Consider the following 21,572-nt stretch of genomic DNA (forward strand, 5'->3'; position numbering starts at 1 on the left):
GGTATTATTACGATGAAACCGTCGCTTCTTGTTTGTCCCCGGCATCCCTCCGATTTGATTTCCGTTCGGGGGGGGGGGGGGGGGTACAAAGGAGCCGCGTTTACGTTACCGTTTGCACAGGGAATATTCATAATTCTTCTTCCTCCTCCTCTTGGCTTTGACGAAACTCGGCGAGTTAGCGAAATTCCCGGAACGACAAAAAGAATTTTCTACCAGAGATAAGTTCGTACGGCGGTGCCTCCCTTAAGGCCCCTCCCCTTTGAACGGCTTACGTTGAAGCGTAAAAAGAGAAGCTTAAACTTGGTATAATACGCGAGCGATCTTAGCGGAGATGAAGGGGAGGGCCTAAACTTTCGCATTCAATCAGATTCGGTGAAATACATTTTCCGAGTGCGCGTTATTAAGAATTTGTATTCTTCGAATTTCCCCCCCCGCGACCTTCTCGTTCGTTAGGGAAGACGGCTCTACTCGCCGTTAAATTTGTCTGCACCTTCGTCAAACTCAATTTAAATCGAGTAACCCATGAGTATCAATTCCGACGCAACGTTTAAATGCACTCGGGACTCGAGCTTCCACATTCCCGTGCCTGGGGATCGTCTCTTTCTTTTTCTGCGCTCGTCTAGTCGCATTAGCAGCCGCGACACATCTGGATATTATTGCACACCATGACGATCGAGCTGGTTAAGAACGAAATTCAATTATCGCGGCGGCTTCCTGGTGGGAAGGAGAGGTCCGATGGTGCAGTGGCATGCAGTTTTACGAATGCGGCCGAAAGTGCAACGAACCTGCAGCACTCCTGCAGCCGCGTATACGAACCGACGGAACCGACGACCCGATCGATCGAGACCACTCGATTACCGGTGCAGACGAACTTCTTCTAGGTATGCTAATCACTGTTTAGAGGTGTATCCATTTTAAAACGTGTCGCTTCACTTGCAGCGCGAAGAAACCGTGCGGCGAAAGCACCGAAAAGAGGGTTAACAGACGAAGGAATACTTTGTCAAATTGGCACAATTAAACAAGCCACGCATAACACAACGATCGCTACCCGAAACATCTATTTCTGCAGAAATTTCGCATTTCACGCAGATTAATTCTATTTACCTTTCAATTAAACGGCTTGCGAACGAGCATACATGAACAGACGCACAGTGGCTGAAATTGAGACGGTAACGAAGTAGATTAATATAATTCTAGCAGCTGATTTCATTCAAATTAAATAGATCGGAAATTTAATTAGTTAGAAAAATAGAATCATTGAAATTGCTGATGGCTATTGGCACTTCGGTTTAAGAGGATTCTAAGCTACCCGCTTTTCTACAAAGGGGCTGCTTCAAACATTAATCTCTGAAGCCGTGCTTATAAATCCACTTGATAATTTCCGCGATACTGGTACCAGAGTAGTAACGAGTTTAATTCGAACAATTCCAGATATACCTACTGGGTTTTAAGCGGAAACTGCTGTTAGCGCGATAGGCAAAGCGCGTACAGCGTGCCGATACGAGAAGAGGGGATGAACTCGCGCGCAGGTCTTCAAAGAGATGTTTTAACGACATTGTACCCGTGTATTGTATAATTTTCAAGCGTCCGCCTATTGTTTTATTTTAACGAGAAACGTAATTACACCGCGACTGAATAGAACGCGGTGCCGACCGCGGAACGGCTATGAAAGAAATTAAAAATTTAAACGTTCGCGTGGGCGCCCGAAATACGGTTCGCCGCGCAACCCCCCCGCCTCTGCTGCTTACGCGTTTTTCTAGGCCGCGGAGAATCCCGCGTAACAAGATTATGGGAGTAATTCGGTGAATTGCGAGCAAATCTCGCGGCAGGACGTTCTCGCGGAACGCCGTGTCCACGTAGAAGCTAGTTTTGAACGGTGAACGGTGAATCGCTGAATAATTCAGCGGCACGATTATTAACCGTGATCCAAAGCATACTAGCCGCGAGAGCGACTAAAAATGGAATGGAGGAGAAAAAATTGGGGATTATTAAAGGTGCAATCGCGTCACGGTTTCATCTACGCTGATACTTGTGGCGAACGTAAATATTCGTATAAAACGTCTGCGATATTAATGCGCATCTGTAAATAGAGATTTTCTCTCGCTCGAATGAATCGCAGACGTTTAAATCGTATCAGGGAATCGATGACTAAATGCAGGATTTAATCAGAGAAATGAGGCACCTGCTCCAGGGTGGAGACTGTGCTGCGAATAACAAGTGAAAAATACACGGTAAATATTTAATCTACGTGATCTGCCCCCTAAGGGACACTTTCGGCTGCACTTTCCAGAACTCTTAAGAGTACAACAATTGTTGTACAAACAAAACCACCGGACCATTGGTCTTGTCGTTCTCCTCTGTTTTCCTTCCGAGTTTCTCCACCTAATTCCTTCGTTTCGATAATTCCTCCCTGTGTCAATAATAAATAAAATATCGCGTAGTCGCACGGAGGACTGTATTCAGTACACTTTCGGATTTGTTTCCATGCTTCAAAGTCAGAAGGAAGAGAAAGAATTATTTTTATTCTATTATTTATAACTGAATTAATTATGATTTGATTATAATCATGATTTGTAGATCAAAGTTTTATCAAATGCTGAGATCAGTGAATGTTATATCAAATGTCAAGATCAAGGGAAAGAAATTTTCTTTTCAAAAGCGAAGGCGGTATGATATTTGAAATTCCAACATCTAATAACTCTTTTCTTAATGCCGACGCGAAAAATAATTCTGTATACTATTATTTGCACTGCCCTCGTACATCGAATCAGTAGATACAGCAACATCGAAATACGATCCATTAATACGGAATTCGTAAAAAATCGTAAATACCTGGCAATACCGGATGAAATCCATGAAACTCGATCCCGTTGGACCGCCGAGGAATTGTAATTGGCTTCGTTAGAATGTTCGTATCAATGTTGCGCGACCATGACCGCCTCTCCCTAGCGTGTGCAATATCGGATCGCATTATTCGCCGGCGCAATTTTACCGCAACGAATTTTGATAAGGCAGCCGGTGTACACTTCGATAAACACGTTGATTATAAGTCCTCGTAAATATGCACGACGGAAACGTTTGTTTAACCGCGTTTCATCTTTAAAACTTCTCAGTTAGCGAAAACACAGAGGTAAATAGATGCAAACTCGGAAGTGGACAGAGGAAACAAACACGACGGATAATACGCGAAGGACCCTATTATCTGTGCCACCATAAAATACCGATGTCACAACAATATTACAGTGACGTCGGTGCAGAAAAGAAATCAAGGACATTCGTTGGAAAATCCTTCCGAAGCGGCACGGAGGCAATTTGCCAGAGGCAAGATGCTGTCAGAATGTTTCGACGAAATCCCCGCGATCATCGGACGCATTTTCATCGCCACTGCTCTGGATTCTGAAAAGCCGACAATCGGCGACAATTCTGATACGCCTTATGCAGCTCGTGAAAGAAAATGAGTCGAATGCGAGCGGACTACCAACAACAGGCCAGCCTCACGTGTGAATTATTCATGACGAGCGAGAGAATTCCGATTCCAACTTTGCGAATTAACCGTAAAGGAACTCGTGCAAAATTCTCTACAATTCCGCCGCCTAAAATCCATCGCGGCCCCGCGCAAAACTGTCGCGAGCGAATAAACGTCGGAGTCTGAAATTTCAGAATAAAATGAAGCCGCAGCTGCTGGGACGTTGGGCATCGCGAAGTAAGAAGAGGAAGATACAGGGGAATATCCAGGAAAATACGAAGGCACGGTATAAAACGTGAAGTAATTTAAATTTTTAATTAGACCGCGCTCAGTGCTCGACTTTAATATTTAACGTAATCTTCACCGCGCGGAAATCGTACCAAAGGGCGCCGCGACTCGATTTCGCGTCGATGACAGGAGGGGCTGGCGGATTTTTCTCGTTCCTAATCAACTGTTTCCGATGTTGCATATACCTGACATCGGCCACCTTGACACACTGGCACAAATGTAAGCACGGGCAGACCGCTCCGGGCTGACCCAGTTTTCACATCCTCTACTTACCGGTCCTTATTTCACTATTCCGCACATGTTGCCCTTGCACCCTTGATTCTCAATGGACACAATGCACCTTCCTGCGTCTATAGCAAAGACGGTAGGTTCTTCCGTGTGGCAAAGGTATACTTGAATTCAGAGGGATTCACAAAGACGGGGCTAGAAAGGTTTCGATCGGGTTCTATCGTTCAAGGAATTTTAGCAACTGACACGAGACATTTCGTTGACATAATTATTAAGCACCCTGTGCTTCTTTATACCTGTGTCTACTTAAAATGCACCAAGTACTCTCGGCAAAGCGAGTCTAAGAATTACCAAGCAAGGAGGCGACTGGAGAAACCGCTGTAATGTACTCCCTTTTTTCCTGTATCGAAAATTTGACTTTACCTTGTACACTTTATAAATGTTGCATCCCTCGCCTGTGCGGAGATACTTTAAATAAGTAAAGAGGCAAAGAAGCAAGCAAACTTCCTTCAAACTCGACAGATTCTTATTTCAGATTTCCAAGAAAATGAGGAATCTTTATCCCATTAAGACGCAAGGGTGGTGAATAGAAGCGACGTCGAGATCCAAGTACGTTTGTCGTATCAGCAGCGCTCTCTGAAATAGTGAATTATAAAATGTTGGGACATCCGCGGCAGGAACGAATCTGCTTGGGATCGATCGACGTCGCTTAAATATCTGTTGCTTCCAGCAGGACCTTGACAGAAGTAACATTTGAGGGGCTGGAAAGTGGATCGATGGATCTTTGAGGGGCCGATTGAATGTACGGTTCCTAAAGTAACTTCGTGACCCCCTTTTTTCTTTCGCCTCGTCCAGGGAGAGAAAAAGAGACTAGCCTCTGAATGAATGTACTCGAGAATCAGGGAATCTCTTTCTCTTTCGCTGCGGCCCCGGGCTAAAATCTTACACGCCACTAATTGCTACCATTGTCTCTGATGGAAAAGAGCGAAGCACCAAGCTACCAACCTACGACCGCCATCCCCCTTCTTCCACGCTAAATCTTATCCTGCTCGGCCATCTACGCCTCTTCTCTCTGCCAAAAATCTCGGTTACTCGCTTGATGCAGATACTAGTTCCCTAACCAACCCCAAATGCGACTCGTCAGCCCAGTGCGCAACGAGGCGGTGGAGTATTCACTTTAACTCCTTAAAGCCATTCTATTTCTTGCTATTGTCCATTGCACTTATTCATTGGAGACATTATCAATTCTATGTCTATGTCACTGTTCACCAATTCAGCCACAACGTGACTTATTAGTGAGACATGTAACACCTTAAATGAATTCTCTTTAAATCAATTTCTACATGTATACAACTTTGAAGTTTTATCAAGTACTTTCTAAGTTTCTATCGTGGGAGTGAGAACGAAGTAGACGTTTAAAGAGAAAACTACCCAAACGTCCAGAATTAAGGTACGAATTAATTAAAGTCCGGTCTGCAAGAGTACTACTTAGGTTTTTTAAAAGTTCATCGAAGATGTGGTTACATAGTGCATCGTTCCACGGGAAAATAAGGGATCGTGTTTCTGTTCGATTTAACATGCAACGGCTCAGATGCGCGTCGTTATTGAAAGGAAAAAAGGGGAACACGTCTGGAGGAATCGATTTGCAGTTGTTGCTCGATAATATAATATCTCAGCCGCGGCGCGTATTTCATGTCCGATCCTATGCATACCGATCCTCGTTTCGCGCGTCGATCTCTCGATCCCCGTGCATCCCCATTTCCGCGAAATTGAAACGCGACGGCACGGTCCTGTTCCATCTTCCTTAAGTAGAATAATAATGCTGAAAATGGTTTTGCACGAGCGAAATGTCAGCCGTGTTATTCGCCAGCACAATAACAGACGCTGCAGGAACCTCTCTCCTTTCCCTATTACCACTCATTTCGCCCTGCTTCTTTTTTAACATAATGCGACCGTTGTTTCTGCTCCCTTCCGTCCCGCGTTCCTTTTAACCAAGACATCATGGACGGCAGCTTTTTATTCCACCGCGTACTCCCGTTTTAATGTCATCCGATACGCGCTACTTCAGTCCCCTCTCTTCCATACATTTTCCCTCGGATTTATTGCTCCCGCGTTAGGTTCCGAGATTTCGCGGCGTCCGAATTCAAGACGTGGGAAATATGTAAACCCTTCTCCCCGCGTAAACCCCTAATTAGCACCTCTTTACGGATATAAAATATAAAATATAAAATCTCAGATGTAATACCGATATTCATATCCCAATGAATCGTACTTCAGAATTCAACCCCTGCAATTTGGTCGATTGAATGTTGGCAGTTTAATGAGTAATAGCAACGCGGTGGCCTTAAATGTTACGCTGATTGTACACATGATACAGCATCAAAGGTTAGAGAACCGATAAACGGTGAGTCCCTCGAGGAAGCATCGCGGAACCGATTCTTAGTTCGTAGACATTTATAAATTACCGCGTGTGCGCGGTTTGCAGCTAGAGTTGGGCGTTGTGTATCCGTTCCACTTCAAAAGCGGATTGCTTCTTCGAAGGGAAAACCGTGCGGATTGCTGATGTTCGTTGAATACCCGTCGATGTATCCGAGCAAAGTTCACCGACTCCGCTGGCTTGGCCTATTTTTTCAGACACACGCTGGGGGTGCGCTTCCTTCCACCCCCAGCCATCCCCTATCTTGCCTGCCCCTCCATTTTCTTTTTTTTTTTTTTTTTGAAAGGAGCTGAGTGCATGACTACACACCTAAGCTAAGCCACACGTACTTTGTGTCAAAACGTCTGAGATAAAAGAGGACCCATTACCTTATGTGCAGAATATGGACCACTCTGCGCAACTTGTTCGGGCGAAACCGTGGTATCTTCGATTCGCATGACAGAAGAAAATAATTACTTGATTTTTGCCTTCAAATACTCTGATAAGAATGAGCACACTACCAAAGAAGTGAATGTCTTTGTCGACTGTTGATTTCACAATTAAAATGACAACAAAAGGAGAACATTTAAAAATATTATAAAATGTTTGTTGTGCTAAATTTGTTATGCTAAAGCTTTTTTCTTTTACCAGGTTTCACGTCTTTATAACCTAAACGATTAATTTATTTTTTATATCTACATAATTAATAGCAGCTAATAATAATAATTATAGATACATGCACTTATTACAGAAAAAAAAATTCAGAAGTGAAATAAGATAATTTAAATACACCTAAAACACCGATTACAAGTGGCACATGTAGCTAGTAGCGTGACGAGTGGGAATAAGTTGCAGTCAGCTTCTCTATTGGCAAATATTAGAAGATTCTGGCTAAGTTCAACCAACTGAACTTAATCGAAACTGTGATCGCGTAGTGCAGCGAAAGAAGCAATCAGGAGGAAATTTTATACGATCAGGTGAACCGTTCGCCGCTAAATATTCCCGGTGAATCGTGTTCGGAGCACGCATCCGGGTAGGCTGCCTATACAACGTTAAGGGCAGCCGTCTAAGGGTTCTCCAGCCTTCTTTGGTCCGTCGACTATGTACCTATCCAGCCATGCATATGTATGCCTCTACATAACGCATATATTCGAAACACGGCTTGTTCGACCGAAAACGTATATACACGGGCACATCGGTGCGCGCGGTTGTAGGTGGTGATGCAGACGCCTGTACGAGGCAGCCAGGTCGAAAGACGAGATTAGAGACCCTCCACGACGTAACCAGAGATGAAACCGTCGCGAATGGGGACCCTAATTTCGCGGATGGGGGGGACTTTCTTTCGAATCTTGAAAATCATTTCGCGTCGCTGGCAAAGTCACGAATCGACAAGGAAGCGGAGATTTTTATCACTCGTGGTGCTGTCTCGTTAACTGCTATCGACGTTTCGTGCTACCATCCACCCACCCCCTGTCGCCCGCGAGTTCTACGAAGTTGTAGTTAACGTTACACCCTCCGAAAAACTTTCCCCCGATAATGGCATCGACAACTCGCGATCGAACTGTTTCCTTTATTTTTTTTTTAAACATCCAACTACGAAATCTATCGATCTTCCTTTGGAACGGACAGCGGGGATCGATTTGCTACTGGATACGCGGCAAGGGACTGTTCCGCTTCTATACAGGAGGGGTGGAAAATTGTGCACACGAGAACGTATCGGTTTACGTGGACCTGATCGTTGAATCGAATAAGCGTACGACATGGGCAACCCGTAAGGATCGTTAATCCACGGGTAATCTTGGTTCTGTAATTGTAATCGGATCGTGCTCTCCATGGATTTACTCCGTGTGTTTCAGGCTCGGCGGTCTGATTGGATTTGCGGCTGGGGCTGGATTTGGTATTAAGAAGGATGGGTTGGACACTCACCGGTCTTGGTGTGGCTTTGGTCGTTGTCGTCGTTGCTGGCGCCGCCCTGGCTCTCTGCAGAAGGTGATTACACCAGCATTTTAACGATCCCGCACGCCGACCCCTCGACGTATCCCTCGACAACGCTATAAACGTCCTCGCGTCATTTTCTTGCTGCCTTGGCACCTGCGCGGACAATAAGATCGTCGAAATCAATTTCATTCTTTGCCTTTTACTTTCCAAGTGTCTCGCATATTCAAGTGTGTTCGCCTTCAAGCAAATTATAATTTAACAATATTCAGAGGCACGTACTCCCTTCGTTTGCAGAGGCTCGTGTTTGAGGGCAGGACAGTCTTCGGGTTTAACCGAGTCAAGTAACGAGCCGAGTAAACGATGCCTATCCAAGGCGATTTGTCAAAATTCGTAGCGATAAATCTAAAGTTCCAGCCGAGGCCGAAAGTGGCATTTTCTTCTTGGAACTCGAGCCTCTGCTTAAAAACTCCAACCGGTCCCATTTGTTTTTACCCTCGTGACTCGCAGAAAGTTTGGAACGTCTTCGCGAACCCATTAATCAACAGGGAATTATTCGTCGAGACTGAAATCTAGCGTCCATCGGTTATGCAGCTACAAGAACTGGATACGACGGTTCGCAGAACATTCTCGGCTGCGCGCATTTAGCCGAGCTTTTGTGCCACACTATTTTCTCGCGTTACATAACAGCGCACTCCTGAAGACTGGTAAACGCTACGCGTGCAACAGGTTAAAGGGTCGTTCAGCCAGCAATTGTATCAGGGACTTCTTATCTGCCCTTTCCTGCGCCTGAGTTTATTCTTCGAGTACAGCGAGACACCGAGACACCCGGCGGTGGCAACTCGACACAGGGAGAGGGACTATTGCGAGCACCTGCGAGCGACGGGTCGTTGTCAGATTCGTTAAATCCGCGTAGAAACCGCCTACAAGCCTGCGAAATCGTAACGATCGCGATCGCTAGTCGATACTCCCGATTCCAAGCGCTGAGCTCGCCCGTTCCGGGAGAGACGCGACGTCAGCGAAACTCCAAGTTATAGAGCAAGATCTTTCTGAAAATCTGATCAACCCCTATCTTTTACTTGCATTTACGATATTATCGCGATATCTCGTCGCCTAGGCTTTACGTATTTTTAACGACCACTCGGTTCGGTAACGCTCAACCGAAGGTCCATATAGGGCATTAGGTGGGATGTCGAATCGATGTTGCATTAAAGGCAGATAGCGTGAATTAGAATTTATAAGGGTGCCTTTATCGAGCCGTTCCCACCTAATACCGGGTTGTAAAATAAATATCGCCCGTCGGTGGGGCGCAGGAGGGGATGCGGAATACGTACGCGTTCTAAGCCGTTCGGTTGGCGCGGGACTCCGGCTAAATGACCGTTAGCCGTGACTGCAGCGAAATTTTATTTCACCCTTTTAATACAGCGCTTACTAAAATTGATTTTCCCTGTGACCCCTTTGACGAGCGCACATCGCTCTCTCTTTCTCTCTCTCTCTCTCTCTCTCTCTCTCTCTCTCTCCCTGCTCGCTTAATAATAGCATACTCCCGCGTGCTTGCGAGTACGCTATTAGTCTCCCATTGGCCGAGCGACCCATGCGACCAAACACCTTTCCGCTATCTGCTCGAACGTGGAATAAAAAAAAAATAGGAAGGGGTGGAAGGATGCCCGATCGGTTTACAATGATTCCCGTCGGTGTACACGAAAAATTGTCGCTCGCTCGATTAATCAAGCACTTAGGCCCCGCATCCATTAAGTATCAATATTTTCAGCGACCGGGCGGAGTGACCCAGTAATCTAATTTCCCAGACTGTTGCCCCGAAAGTTTCCCTATGTAAACGTGATTATCGACCGCAACATCTGCCGTAACTGCTCGCAGCATCCAATGGCCGTAACGTAATGACACTTTTCCGCGAAATTGTCACCCCTCCCCAGGTACTGCATCGGCTGGCAATGGGGCACCAGGAACATTTGGAACGTCTGCGAGGAATGGCGGCAGAGGCTGTCCTGGCTGTGGGCGCCCCGAGAGGAGAAGGTACAGCATGAAAAGAGAAATCGACGGGAAAGTTTATCACGCCCCTGATCGTTTTCTGCGGATTTGCAGGTCGGCTTGGTAAAAGCGCAGCATCCCACTGCACAGACAGTCCCCGGCTTGTGCAGACAACGCGGGAATGCGCCTCAGTACATGCTACATAGCGACAGCGACCTGAGACTGAATGCTCAAGGAGACTTCACCAGGTACAGAGCCGATCGGGGAGTGAAATCCAAGAATACTATGCCCGCTCGATTCGACCAGAGAAGCCTGCCAATGTTTCGTGGCCATCTTAGAGCGCAAAGTATTTCGTGTAACGTCGTAACGGAACGAGCCCGCTTACAGCGGGTAATTAGGAGTTAATTAAACTGGGATTAGACTGGGGGAATTATTTTAGAAGGAAGGTTTTACGGGGAAACGTTCGAAAGGGTCTCTCTGCTGATTAAATCGATAAAGAAGTTTTAACGGGGCGCTGTCGTTAATTACGCGTGAACTTTGTATCAATAAAGAACAGTGTCAAAGTATTACCCCTCCCCGATATTGGCAATTTTCTGGCCGGCGCCAATGCTCGATGGGTACTATAATAGCATTTTTCAGAACGAGCACTCAGAATAATTGAGTGAAACTATTAACGGGCGCGACTCGAAAGCTAGTCGCGATTAAGTACCGGCCGCGCTGTTACAAGTGAATATATTTTAACGATTCGTCGCTGATAGCGCGTAACATCGATTTTTTAAGAAGAGACATTTTCCTTTCTATTTGGGCATGGCTGCGAGGTATGTATGTGGTTGGGAAACGATGGTCAACGTGGTACGCTCGCTGCTCGGCGATCGTTAACGCGCGCGACGCGGAAAGATTAAAGCAATTCGACTCTATATATCGCATCTATATTTACAACAAAAATTACGCGGACCTTTTCTTTCAGTGGGCACGCGATGCCCAACGGGCCTGCCAATCGATGCTTAATATTTAAATGCGAGAAAGGTCGAAACCTCTGCGAAACGCGGCACGCCGTAAAACGCGATATCGAATCCATATTTCGGCCGGAATCGTGCTTAATATTTAACAAATGAAACGTCCGACTTCACATAAGCACGGCAAATTGGACACGAATTTGCAGGTCGAATGAAACGAATAACAATATGCGTGCGACCTGCGCGCACACAGAGCGTTAGCAACCACCTGTTACGAAATAATTAACAGCGATTAATTAAAAAAAGATTGATCGCGCGTGTCAAGGTGAGATGGCAGATTAAAGGACGCGAATGGAGCTGATAAAGAAAATCTCCGTGGGAAAGCATAAGGAACGTTGAATTAAACATTCGTAAATCCCTGTTCTATTAGGTTCGCTAGCCACCTTTAAAAATATTCATCGATATATCACGTACATATGATCGGGTACGTAAAACCGTGGTCCGTGCGTCGAAGGCAGCCAAATATTGAAAGGAGAGGGCGGAGAGAAGGAACGGGAAGATGTTTTTATATACCAGAAACCTTTAACATTTACAGATTCGAGCCAGTGGACAGAGATCTACACCCGCCTCTGGGAGCCGCGCCGAGTACAATTCCACCACAGCCTTTGAGGCCAGCACCTCAACCAAGGCCAACAGCTCGTACAAGGCCGTCGCCACTTCAGCCCTCGAGCGCCTTAGACTACCTGAGAATGCAAGGGGCTGGCCCAGGTCCGTCAACTCCGCCGCCATCGTTGCAGACGGTGTTCGGATCTTCCTTCAGGTTCGACGACGTGGCTACCAACGTCGCGCAGAATCACGGCGACCCGAGGCTAATGTACGAGCTGCAGGAGGAACGAAGGAAGGACAGCAGGTGCAATGCTTACAGACCGTTCGACGCCGGCGTGGAGTCGACCAGTATCAGATACGGGGTGCACGGCGCGCCTATAGCTACTCTGGACGACAAAGGGGGCGAGGACGGGGGCATCAGCTACGGCAGCTACGATATAGTACAGAGAAGCGACATGATACGCCAGCACGCCAGGAATGACTCGAGAGGCTCGCCCAGCAGCTTCGGCATGACGAATTCTTCGAATGCCGCCAGCCAGACCATGCTGAGAACGAGATACGGGGTCGAGCCGTTGTCCAAGATGCTTCAGAGCACTCAGAGCCTGAACAACGACCTGGACTACAAGAGCAACGAGATGCAGAGCATCGAGATGACTTCGTTCCGAGGCTCCAGCCCACAGAGCGACATGCAGAAGGTCTCCCAGTACATCCGGAGCCTACCTGAACTTCCCATTTACGATACGATGAACGAGCTGGATCTTCACCAGGACCAGGATCACGTGTGGTGCGACGATACCATGCACGGGTCGATCGACGCGATGAAAGTTAACGGGCATTCGGCCTCGAGCCCTGTACCGCCGCCGCCCGCTCCGCCCGACCCCCTAGACGATGTGCCAAAGAAGAACGAGCCGACCACCGGCGAAAGGATATTCAACGCGCTGAGATTGTTCACGTCGCAAAGCTACATCGACGCGTCGGAGTTTTACAAGTACGTTGCTTGTTAAATCGTCGAGCGATTTGTTACGGAGGGAAAGCTGCTGTCGCCACTTACTACACTGTCTCGCGTCACCGTAGATCGGTCCTTCCCTCGGCACAGCAAGTCCAGTCGTTCCCGTTCCCGCCGAGATCACCGTCGCCGGTGGAAGGGAACCCCGACAACCAGATGGAGAACGACGTCCAGGACACGTACGCGGAGAACGATCCCGATATAATAGGCCCCGGCAACTCTAGGCGTAGCTCCGACCTCGACAGTCCCGAGCTCAACTGGAAAGCACAAAAAACTGCACAAGAGGTAGATCTACGTGACCAGCGTTGCGCACCTCCGTCGGTTATTATATCCTACTCCTTTCAACCAGGTCTACGACAGCTTGCAAGACCCCCCGTCATCCCCGTTGTTACTCAAGCATCACAATCCGACCAACTGCATGAGCGATCCAAGTGTCATGAGGACGTCACAGGTAGGGAGACTCTGTAACTAATCGGATTAACTGTCGATATCGTCGGTCTGATAAAAACTATTTCCAGGACATTCTGAACAGTATCGAGCAGAGGACGAATCCCATGCAAAGGTTGAACGGGCTGCACGAGCTGAACGAGCTCGATGACGATGACTCGCTGAGGTGGGCGTCCAGCTTGCATTGTATCTAGCGATTTTATTTGCCACGGAGGAGTCTGGCACGTCGATCGATCATCTTGTTTTATAGGAAACGGAACAATGATGGCTACTACGCTGTTCTGAAGGAGAACGCTTTCATCGCGAATTTCAACCTGAACGATTACAATGATATCAGCCCTGGGTGTCGTCGCGGGCCCCAGGCACCGGAACCAGAGCCTCCGCCGGATGAATCGGACGAGCCTGAAGAAACGCCTATCGCCGGTCACGTCTGTATCGGCGTCGAATACGACAGATGGATTACGCGAGGGAATGACAACGAGTGTTGGTTGGTAGTCAGTGTCCTCGAGGCAAGAGATCTTATTACGTCGGACAGTCAACCCGCTCGAGACACATTTGCTAGGTTCGATTCTACCATGACAAGCACACCGAGCGAGACGCGAGGCCCGATTAACAAGGAGCACTTGCTGTTTCAGAGTATGTTTACTGCCCGAAAGGCAGAAGCACGTGCAAACTAGGATATACAGAGAATGCCCGTCGCCCAGTTACCAGGAGAAGTTCTTCTTCCCTCTGGGTAGCGTTCCTATAGTCAGGACTCTTCTCGTCGAGGTAAGTACCGACGAGAATCAATAGAATTAAGCGGAATCATCCTCCACGATTAATTACAATAATCCGCGCATGGGATCTCCAAGGTGTATTCCGATAACACCGGTATCGGCGGAGGTGCATCCCTGATCGGGGAAGCTACCTTAAGACTCGGGCTTCCCCCCAGAGCGCCAGCCACCACCTGGCTACCTCTCATAACGTCAACCCCGCGACTGGGTGAACTGATGTTCTCTTTGAGCTATTTATTAACCACCGAGACGCTCACCCTGGTCGTCGTGGAAGCCAAGAATCTGCGTGGCGCTGGTACAGTACCTGGGGACTTCTTCGTCGAGGTACGTTAATAAAACGGCCTACCAGCAGAATTGCGCGTAAACATGCATATTTCTCGTGTCGCGAAGGTGTACTTGCTGCGGCAGGGGCAGGAGCTACAGAAGGAGAATACGTCCGTGAAGAGAAGCGAGAACAGCCCGATCTTCAACGAGGCGATGGTTTTCAACGTGCCCATGGACATGCTGCAGGTTCTGATAATATCGTTCTGTCGCCCGAGGGCCGAGTTTTATTATACTAACACGTCCCTCCGTTCGCAGGATGTACAGCTAAGGTTGACCGTGATGGAAACGAGCAGCGAGCAGGGGGTGAATTCGAAAGCGTACCCGGTGGGGCACATCGTCGTCGGTTCGACGTCCACTGGCACCGCCCTCACTCATTGGAGTGAGCTGATGCTGGACGGTTGGAGACGTCCAGTCGCCATGTGGCATTCGCTCAGAAGAAGGAGCACGTAAGCGACGGCAATGGAGCAATCAGACGCTGTGCCAGGTTTAAAGTACCTATACATGGAGAGCCGGCAATGCTATACCGGTCTTGTGTGTAATTATACATCTCGTTGCTAGCGGCGGAGATGAGATTGCTAAGTTCTAGCCGTTACGTTTCGCCAACATTACGAATCGAACAGTCTCGTATGTGTTTCGTCAAAGATGTGGGAGCCACAGGGTGCTGGCGTGTTTAAGGCCTCAAAGCAAACTAAAAAGATTTTCTATCGATGTTATAACTACTTGTAAGTATTCCTCCGTGTCTAAGGCATTCCACATTCGACCGTTCTCCTCCACGTTGCAACGGAGGTGACCACCCCCTCTCGCTGCGTACGTGGTAGGAAAGAAGAAAAACGAGCGACTTACGATCCACCAAATCGTTACCGACTCAATGGTATGCGTTTCAATGTCGACCTCGTATCCTGTCGTACGTGTCCTAAATGGAAATGCATGATAACGTTGTTTCATCTAATTGTAAGACTCTAAAAGACGGCTCCGTGGCTAAAGCCCAGGGACGTTCGGCTGAGCGAATTGGTGCGGGAAGCCTACCGTAAACGGACCGTAAGCGGGCACGCGTAGAGCACGGAGCTGGTATCAATCATTTTCAGACTGATGTACCGATATGAAAATCACCAAGTTTAGGCACAAATCGTTTCGCAGACCCCCCGGGTCCGCATCGTCGTTCACATCGTGTGCCCCTCCCGCGAGGAAGGTTCGAGCGGGCTTTGTGACGACCGTGACGTTCCCTCACACGCGACGCTCAAATATTTATATCGATATTTTATATAATATACGACCGGCAAACGTCAGGGCCAAGGGGCACGGTCATTCTGCCCTTTTTTTGTATCCGTTTCGTTCGTTGTCGACGGATTGTGAAAAGCGAGGTAAAGAGAATGAAAGCGCACGGATAACGGAGGAGTCAGGGAAACTAGTGAAATTAAAACGGCGTTTGGTTTTCTGGCGCGAACGTGTACGTAGATCGATTCCAATCGCGCCGATCTTAATCGAACCTTCCTTACGTGTATAGAAATTGCATTCAACCATTCCGTGTGTGTCGCATCGGTATGTAAGGTGAACGGTTACATAGAAAGGCATGTTAAGTCACTATTCCTTTACCGAACAAGCGAATTCGTTTCTCATTTAACGCCAGAATCTTTTCTTATTGCACTCGCGATTGCCCATGGAAGTTGCTCGCTTCCGTATTGTCTTACGATCTTTCGTTTCCTTTAGTGCAACGTACCACCTCGATCTCGCTCGTCGGCTCTCCGGCCACGAGGTTTACGGTCCGATGAATGGAACGGGGAGATGATAGGGAAACGAATCGACGACTCGATGCATCGTCTGGTCGATGAATTTACGAACGACGGAGGCTCTGGTTCGGGGCCTCGTCGAAATGTAAATGTTGTTGTTCCCAATGGACTGTTAATGTTTGTACAGAGTTTATTGACGACGTACACGACGTGCAGAGCATTCAGTTCGAAACGTGGACGATCGATGCCCGATTGCGTTACACTCCCTCCTAACGACACGATCGACGATCATCCTTTCGACCCTTAACGTTCCTTTCTCCATTTCCCCCCGTCACGATCTGCCTTCTCTTACCCATCGTTTCATCCACCTCTTATTCCTCCTACGCGACAGTAATTGGCGCTCGACCGAACTATACACACAATCTTCGAGCAATGCAGGGTCGATGCAAAACTGCTGCCGGTTGTTTGTGACGCGAGGTAAAGTTTAACGATGAACTCCTTGCGTCGACTTTTCATCCTAAAGATTGCCTCACTGGCGCGCGTTAACAATCCCGCTGGTCGTTCGAGGCTACGATTACGTTGCTGCCAGTGGTGATAACGCGATTATTGCTGGTAATTCAATGTATACTGCCATTTAATTGAAACCACTTACGCGCAGGCTTTGCTTTGAACAAATGCGGCTACTTTAAATTTACCACACCTGACGGGATGTTGAAAACATTCGACAGGATTTTTTGGCGGCTCTTAAAGCTCCTCTTCGTTACCCACGCTATCCCCGAATTGGAACTGTTCGATGACAATTGGATGCGCGCCGCGTTCCTTTGAAACGTCAGATTAGGGTTTGCGTTCCGTTTGAAATGGCAAATCTCGCATGGATCACGACCAACGGGATCGTCGGTGCGAATCGAATGAATTAGATAGCCTTTCGGACCTCATAGTCTATTCTATACCTATAAATTTTGTACCTCTTCGTACACGATTAAAAATTTAACAAACTACATCCTTCGTATACAGGCACGTACACGTACACATTTTACATATAACCATACACATACACGTGTATATATACATACTACATCTATACATATATTATAGATACCATTACGAGAGAATTTTACACTCTATACTATACATCTTTTGTCATAAATGCCGACTATTTCAATCCATACTTATGAACTTATTCAGGTTTTTTCTATCGTCAACTTACTATGGGACTAATATCGCTGAATTCTCATTAACTCCGTAAATATATTTGTAAAATTTATCCATCGTGGACGATATTGTATCTCTGCATCGTTTCGTGCAAAGTGATCCGCGAGAACGATCGAGATTCATCGAGATTGATCCCCCTGTTACCGCGGTCTATTCAGATTAAATCTCTCGGCAAAGAGACAAGTTGCGCGTGAAACAGATGTTACTGCACCCTCGTAGCAAGAAGCGCTAATGCCCTCGAGAGATCCTCGACTCGTAGCATAACCATGAGCCAACCATCCTTCGAATCTAGAAAAGCAAAGTTGAAAGGATCTGTTGACGATCCAAGCAAATCCAGCTGGTATTCTTTCAATACAATTTCTCTTCGGTTTCAGACGAATTCTAAATAACCACCGATGTCACTCCGATTTCCTAGACAATTACCCATCCTCTACTTCCGTCTTATATCATCTCTCTGTGTGCTCTATAATAATGTGTTCGACCCCGAAAGTATTACGCCATCTGCGCAGCCCTAACGTCCAAGCATAGAAGACTCATGCCCAAGTCCCAGGATCCAGCAAGCAGATCGATCGATCCATTTCTTGCAGCAGATTTCTCTAGATCGAAGATAATCCTATTATCCTACTTTCTCGCAACCACCAATGCCCAGCGACGAAACGCGATTAATCGAGCCGCCCTCGCGCTCCACTTTGCACTCACGAGACCGTACGTAGTACGTATGTATAATCTGTATACACGTAAGTCGAATTACCATTTAACACTGTTGTACATCAGCACAAAAACTGATCTTTTATTCTTAATACCTACGTGGCGAACGCTGGCGCGCACCCGCACACAGGCACGCCCGTGTCACGGCGTTTAACGTGTGCCCGCGTGTCTGTGGCGCGCGTGCGCGCACGTTGCGAAGCGTGCTAAGTTTACTGTTAAACTAAAATATATATTACATACGGCGCAGTACGAAGAGACAGGGGGAGAAGAACATTGAAGACGTTCAATAGCTTGCTTCTCGTTTACCAGAATTTAGTTTTGTCAGAGGCTAGCTATAGACGAAGTTAAGAGAGACAGAGAGAGAGAGAGTGTGTGTATGAGTGTGTGTGTGTGTGTGCATAACCGATATAGGGAGCAGAAAGGAAGACAGAATGGGAACCAGAGAGGAAGAGAATGCGTGCATGCGTGAGAGAGAAAGAGACGGCGCGATAGAGACACGGGGTGAGAGATTGGGAGAGAATGAAGGAACGAGAGAACGTACAGGACCCGCGACAGGGGCAGCGCGAAAGATAGCGAGAAAGTGAGTTATAGGAGAAAAAGAAAATAAAAAAGAAAAGAGTGATGATGACAATAATAATGCTATGCGATTCGTACCACAAACACCGTAGTTAACGCTGCAGGTGAATAACAATGATAAGTAGGCTGATGTCTACTAGGAGACTTCGTTCAGTGGGAAGCGACGTAGCTATAATTTACCAGGGTAACGTTTCCTTCGTTAATTCGTAAACTTGAGCGGTCTCTGAATTGATCGAATTCGTTGATTTATCGCTGGGATTAGTAAGCATCTCGGAATGAATCTGTTATTAAACGTACCCCGAGAACTGGGCTGTGTTAAAAAAAAACTGAACAGACGACGATCGAGGGAAGTGGAGGGGAGCGTCGCGAAGAAATATCATTTTCTTGGCGTAGAGTATTTGTTTGTAACGTGGCAGTTACACCTCGAATATATCGCGCCGTCGTCGATTGATTATTTCCCGCGTCCACCTTACAATTAGATTCTGGATGGCGGATAAAATTGCTGCGATTGATTTACGAGATTAAATTCTAATTTGCGATCTCGATGGGGAGAAGATTGTGGGACGAATCGCGGCGCGTAGCCGTTGCATGAGTGTACGATTCATACGAAAGAAAAAAAAAAATAATATAAAGTTTAAATTGTTTTATATTTTTGTTACGCCTCTCTGTGATATAATAAGGGCACATTCACCTCACCCTGTATATGCATTAATCTTTGTATCTTATTGATTAAGGTGGAAACTTTTTGAAGAACAATCCTTGCCAAGCCCTTTCTAATTACATTTCGGATCATGCTCGGGCGTACCGCCTGGTTGTAACGTGAAATCAAACCGTGGGGATTTTCAACTGACCGCCAATCTACGCGCAACAATCGGTGACACTATTCTACTTAACGGACTTAAGGGAATTGTTAAAGCGTTTACACACTGTAACACAGACTGAGTCCTTTAAAACAACTACGGAGTATACAAATGCCTACCGATACCAACGCTCTAGGGGATAGAAATATTTCCATCGTGAACAATAATTTTGTTGCTGCGGGAAGACAGAATAGTACCAACCAAATTCCTTGAACAGCTGAAAGAAATTGTACCTACGTCATGCGGGGACATATGAGCACGCGAACTTCAACTTTCCATGGAATTTTATTTTTTAATAATGAAACAACCAAAATCCTGTTGGTCCGCGAAATTGGACGAGGACAACCATCTTTCGAGGTAAAAAGACTATCTCTGATGGTGGTTTTAATCGATTCAGTCTGACGACTACTTTTTTCAAGAAAAAAAAAGGAAAGCAACTGTAAAGGTGAATTATCCATATACCGTTAAATAGTTGGATTCACCGTGTGTGTACTTTTGCTCCTCAGTTTCATGATCTCGATGTTATATGTCTATTTAAAAGTATTAGATTTATTGAATGGAAGAACTACATGGGAAATTTGTCTAGATTTAAATAATTGATTTTAGCAATAGTAACATATCCCTTAAGATAAGGTACGTTCGAGCTTATGCTTGTGAAAGGAATAACGTGTATCTTGTTACACATTGCATTGTACTGTACTAATTATAAACCGATTGAAAAGAAAGAAGAAAAGAGCGACCTTACATTAAAACTGTGAAAAGGAATATATTACACGTGAGAACGTTACTCGCTATGCAAACGTGTAAGTAAAATACACGGAGAATCGCGAACTATAAGCTATACATGATCGTTGTTGATCATGGTTCCAGGTTCTACCTACAACATTCGAAAGAAATATATGTAAACTAACAACTGACCGTTTCCAATTCGTAATTGAACAAGCTGGAAAGTTTCAGAAAACTGATCGCCCAATATTTTTCAAATTCAAATACATTTGCCGGCGCCACTCGCGTAAAACGACATCTCTGATGTTTTCACAGAGTTAGAAGTTGCTCGAATGAATTTTTATTGAAACAGGCTATTTGAATGAAGTTTCTTTGATTTTATGAACAAAGTGGATAATCTTTGCTTAGGAAGAAAGAATATTTGTCCAGAATATTTCGTATTTTTTTATATTTTGTTTTGTAATTACATATCTATCGAAGGTATTTGTTGCAACCTGTAACTAAAATATTGCTGGCAGCGACATTTCGAAATCCAGCGCGGGCAACTTATAACGCTACACCGAAAAAGATCTCACAGGCAAAAAATAAGGGACAAAATTTTCATTCGAATAAATTCTGGTGCAAATCGAAAATAAAAATGTACTCTTCACGTATGAATAAATTTTCAAGTCCTGTTCATTATTCGAAATGAAATTTTATAACCTTACAATTCCCTGCCGCGAATATGATTCCGCTAAAAATATCATTAAAATTACCTTACTGTGGAAAGCCGGTTCCATCTTCTAAAACAACGATTGTAATACACGCCACAACTGCAAAAATAGAAAAAAAAATGTACAAAAAACGCAGACATGTTAAAAATATAATTTGATTCACTGATTCGCAAATTGAAAATTCAATGTAATATTGAGTCGCGCCGATACAGGGCTTTAGAGAGCCCTTACCATTTCCGTGGCGTCGTATGCAACGCATTCAGAGGGAGATTCTATCGCAATCCTACTAGCATAGACGAGATATAGGATAGACCACACGATACATTTTTTTGTCACCGGTTTGTGGGGTCCAGGACCTTATTACCATTTTAGTGTCGCATGCAACGTTACCGGTGAAGTCTCGAAACAGATTGCAATGCTACGCGTGGTAGGAATTAGAATTCAGCACGTGTAAAACTAGGTCATTCGAAACCCGCGATTTACAAATGTAAATTATAAATGAAAAAAAAAATTATAAATGTAAATCGAATACATTTTAACCTTGCTGTCCTATTCGGGTTTATTTAACGCAAAACGAATTTATTTAACATAAAAATTTATATAAATAACATTATTT

At 45.9% G+C, this 21,572-nt stretch overlaps 2 protein-coding genes across 2 annotated transcripts in view; one reads left to right on the forward strand and one right to left on the reverse strand.

Annotated features, from left to right (window-relative positions):
- Sytbeta (Synaptotagmin beta) overlaps window positions 1–13,073 on the reverse strand; it is a 155,361-nt gene extending 142,288 nt beyond the window's left edge. The window contains exons 1-2 of the mRNA XM_076819632.1: window positions 12,936–13,073; window positions 8,325–8,489 (exon numbers count right to left, since the gene is read on the reverse strand). The gene's annotated coding sequence lies outside the window, so the exon portion shown is untranslated. The remainder of the gene's footprint in view (window positions 1–8,324; window positions 8,490–12,935) is intronic.
- LOC143372943 (uncharacterized) overlaps window positions 1–20,936 on the forward strand; it is a 66,106-nt gene extending 45,170 nt beyond the window's left edge. Inside the window, exons 2-13 of the mRNA XM_076819624.1 lie at window positions 8,255–8,387; window positions 10,268–10,367; window positions 10,437–10,570; window positions 11,874–12,872; window positions 12,959–13,175; window positions 13,240–13,341; window positions 13,409–13,503; window positions 13,588–13,899; window positions 13,973–14,105; window positions 14,189–14,434; window positions 14,501–14,620; window positions 14,690–20,936. Coding sequence (XP_076675739.1) covers window positions 8,308–8,387; window positions 10,268–10,367; window positions 10,437–10,570; window positions 11,874–12,872; window positions 12,959–13,175; window positions 13,240–13,341; window positions 13,409–13,503; window positions 13,588–13,899; window positions 13,973–14,105; window positions 14,189–14,434; window positions 14,501–14,620; window positions 14,690–14,884 — 2,733 coding nt within the window. The 5' untranslated portion in view covers window positions 8,255–8,307 and the 3' untranslated portion in view covers window positions 14,885–20,936. The remainder of the gene's footprint in view (window positions 1–8,254; window positions 8,388–10,267; window positions 10,368–10,436; window positions 10,571–11,873; window positions 12,873–12,958; window positions 13,176–13,239; window positions 13,342–13,408; window positions 13,504–13,587; window positions 13,900–13,972; window positions 14,106–14,188; window positions 14,435–14,500; window positions 14,621–14,689) is intronic.
- Window positions 20,937–21,572: the final 636 nt, after the last annotated feature.

Source organism: Andrena cerasifolii, chromosome 9 (genome assembly GCF_050908995.1).
Source record: "Andrena cerasifolii isolate SP2316 chromosome 9, iyAndCera1_principal, whole genome shotgun sequence".
Lineage (NCBI taxonomy): Eukaryota > Metazoa > Arthropoda > Insecta > Hymenoptera > Andrenidae > Andrena > Andrena cerasifolii.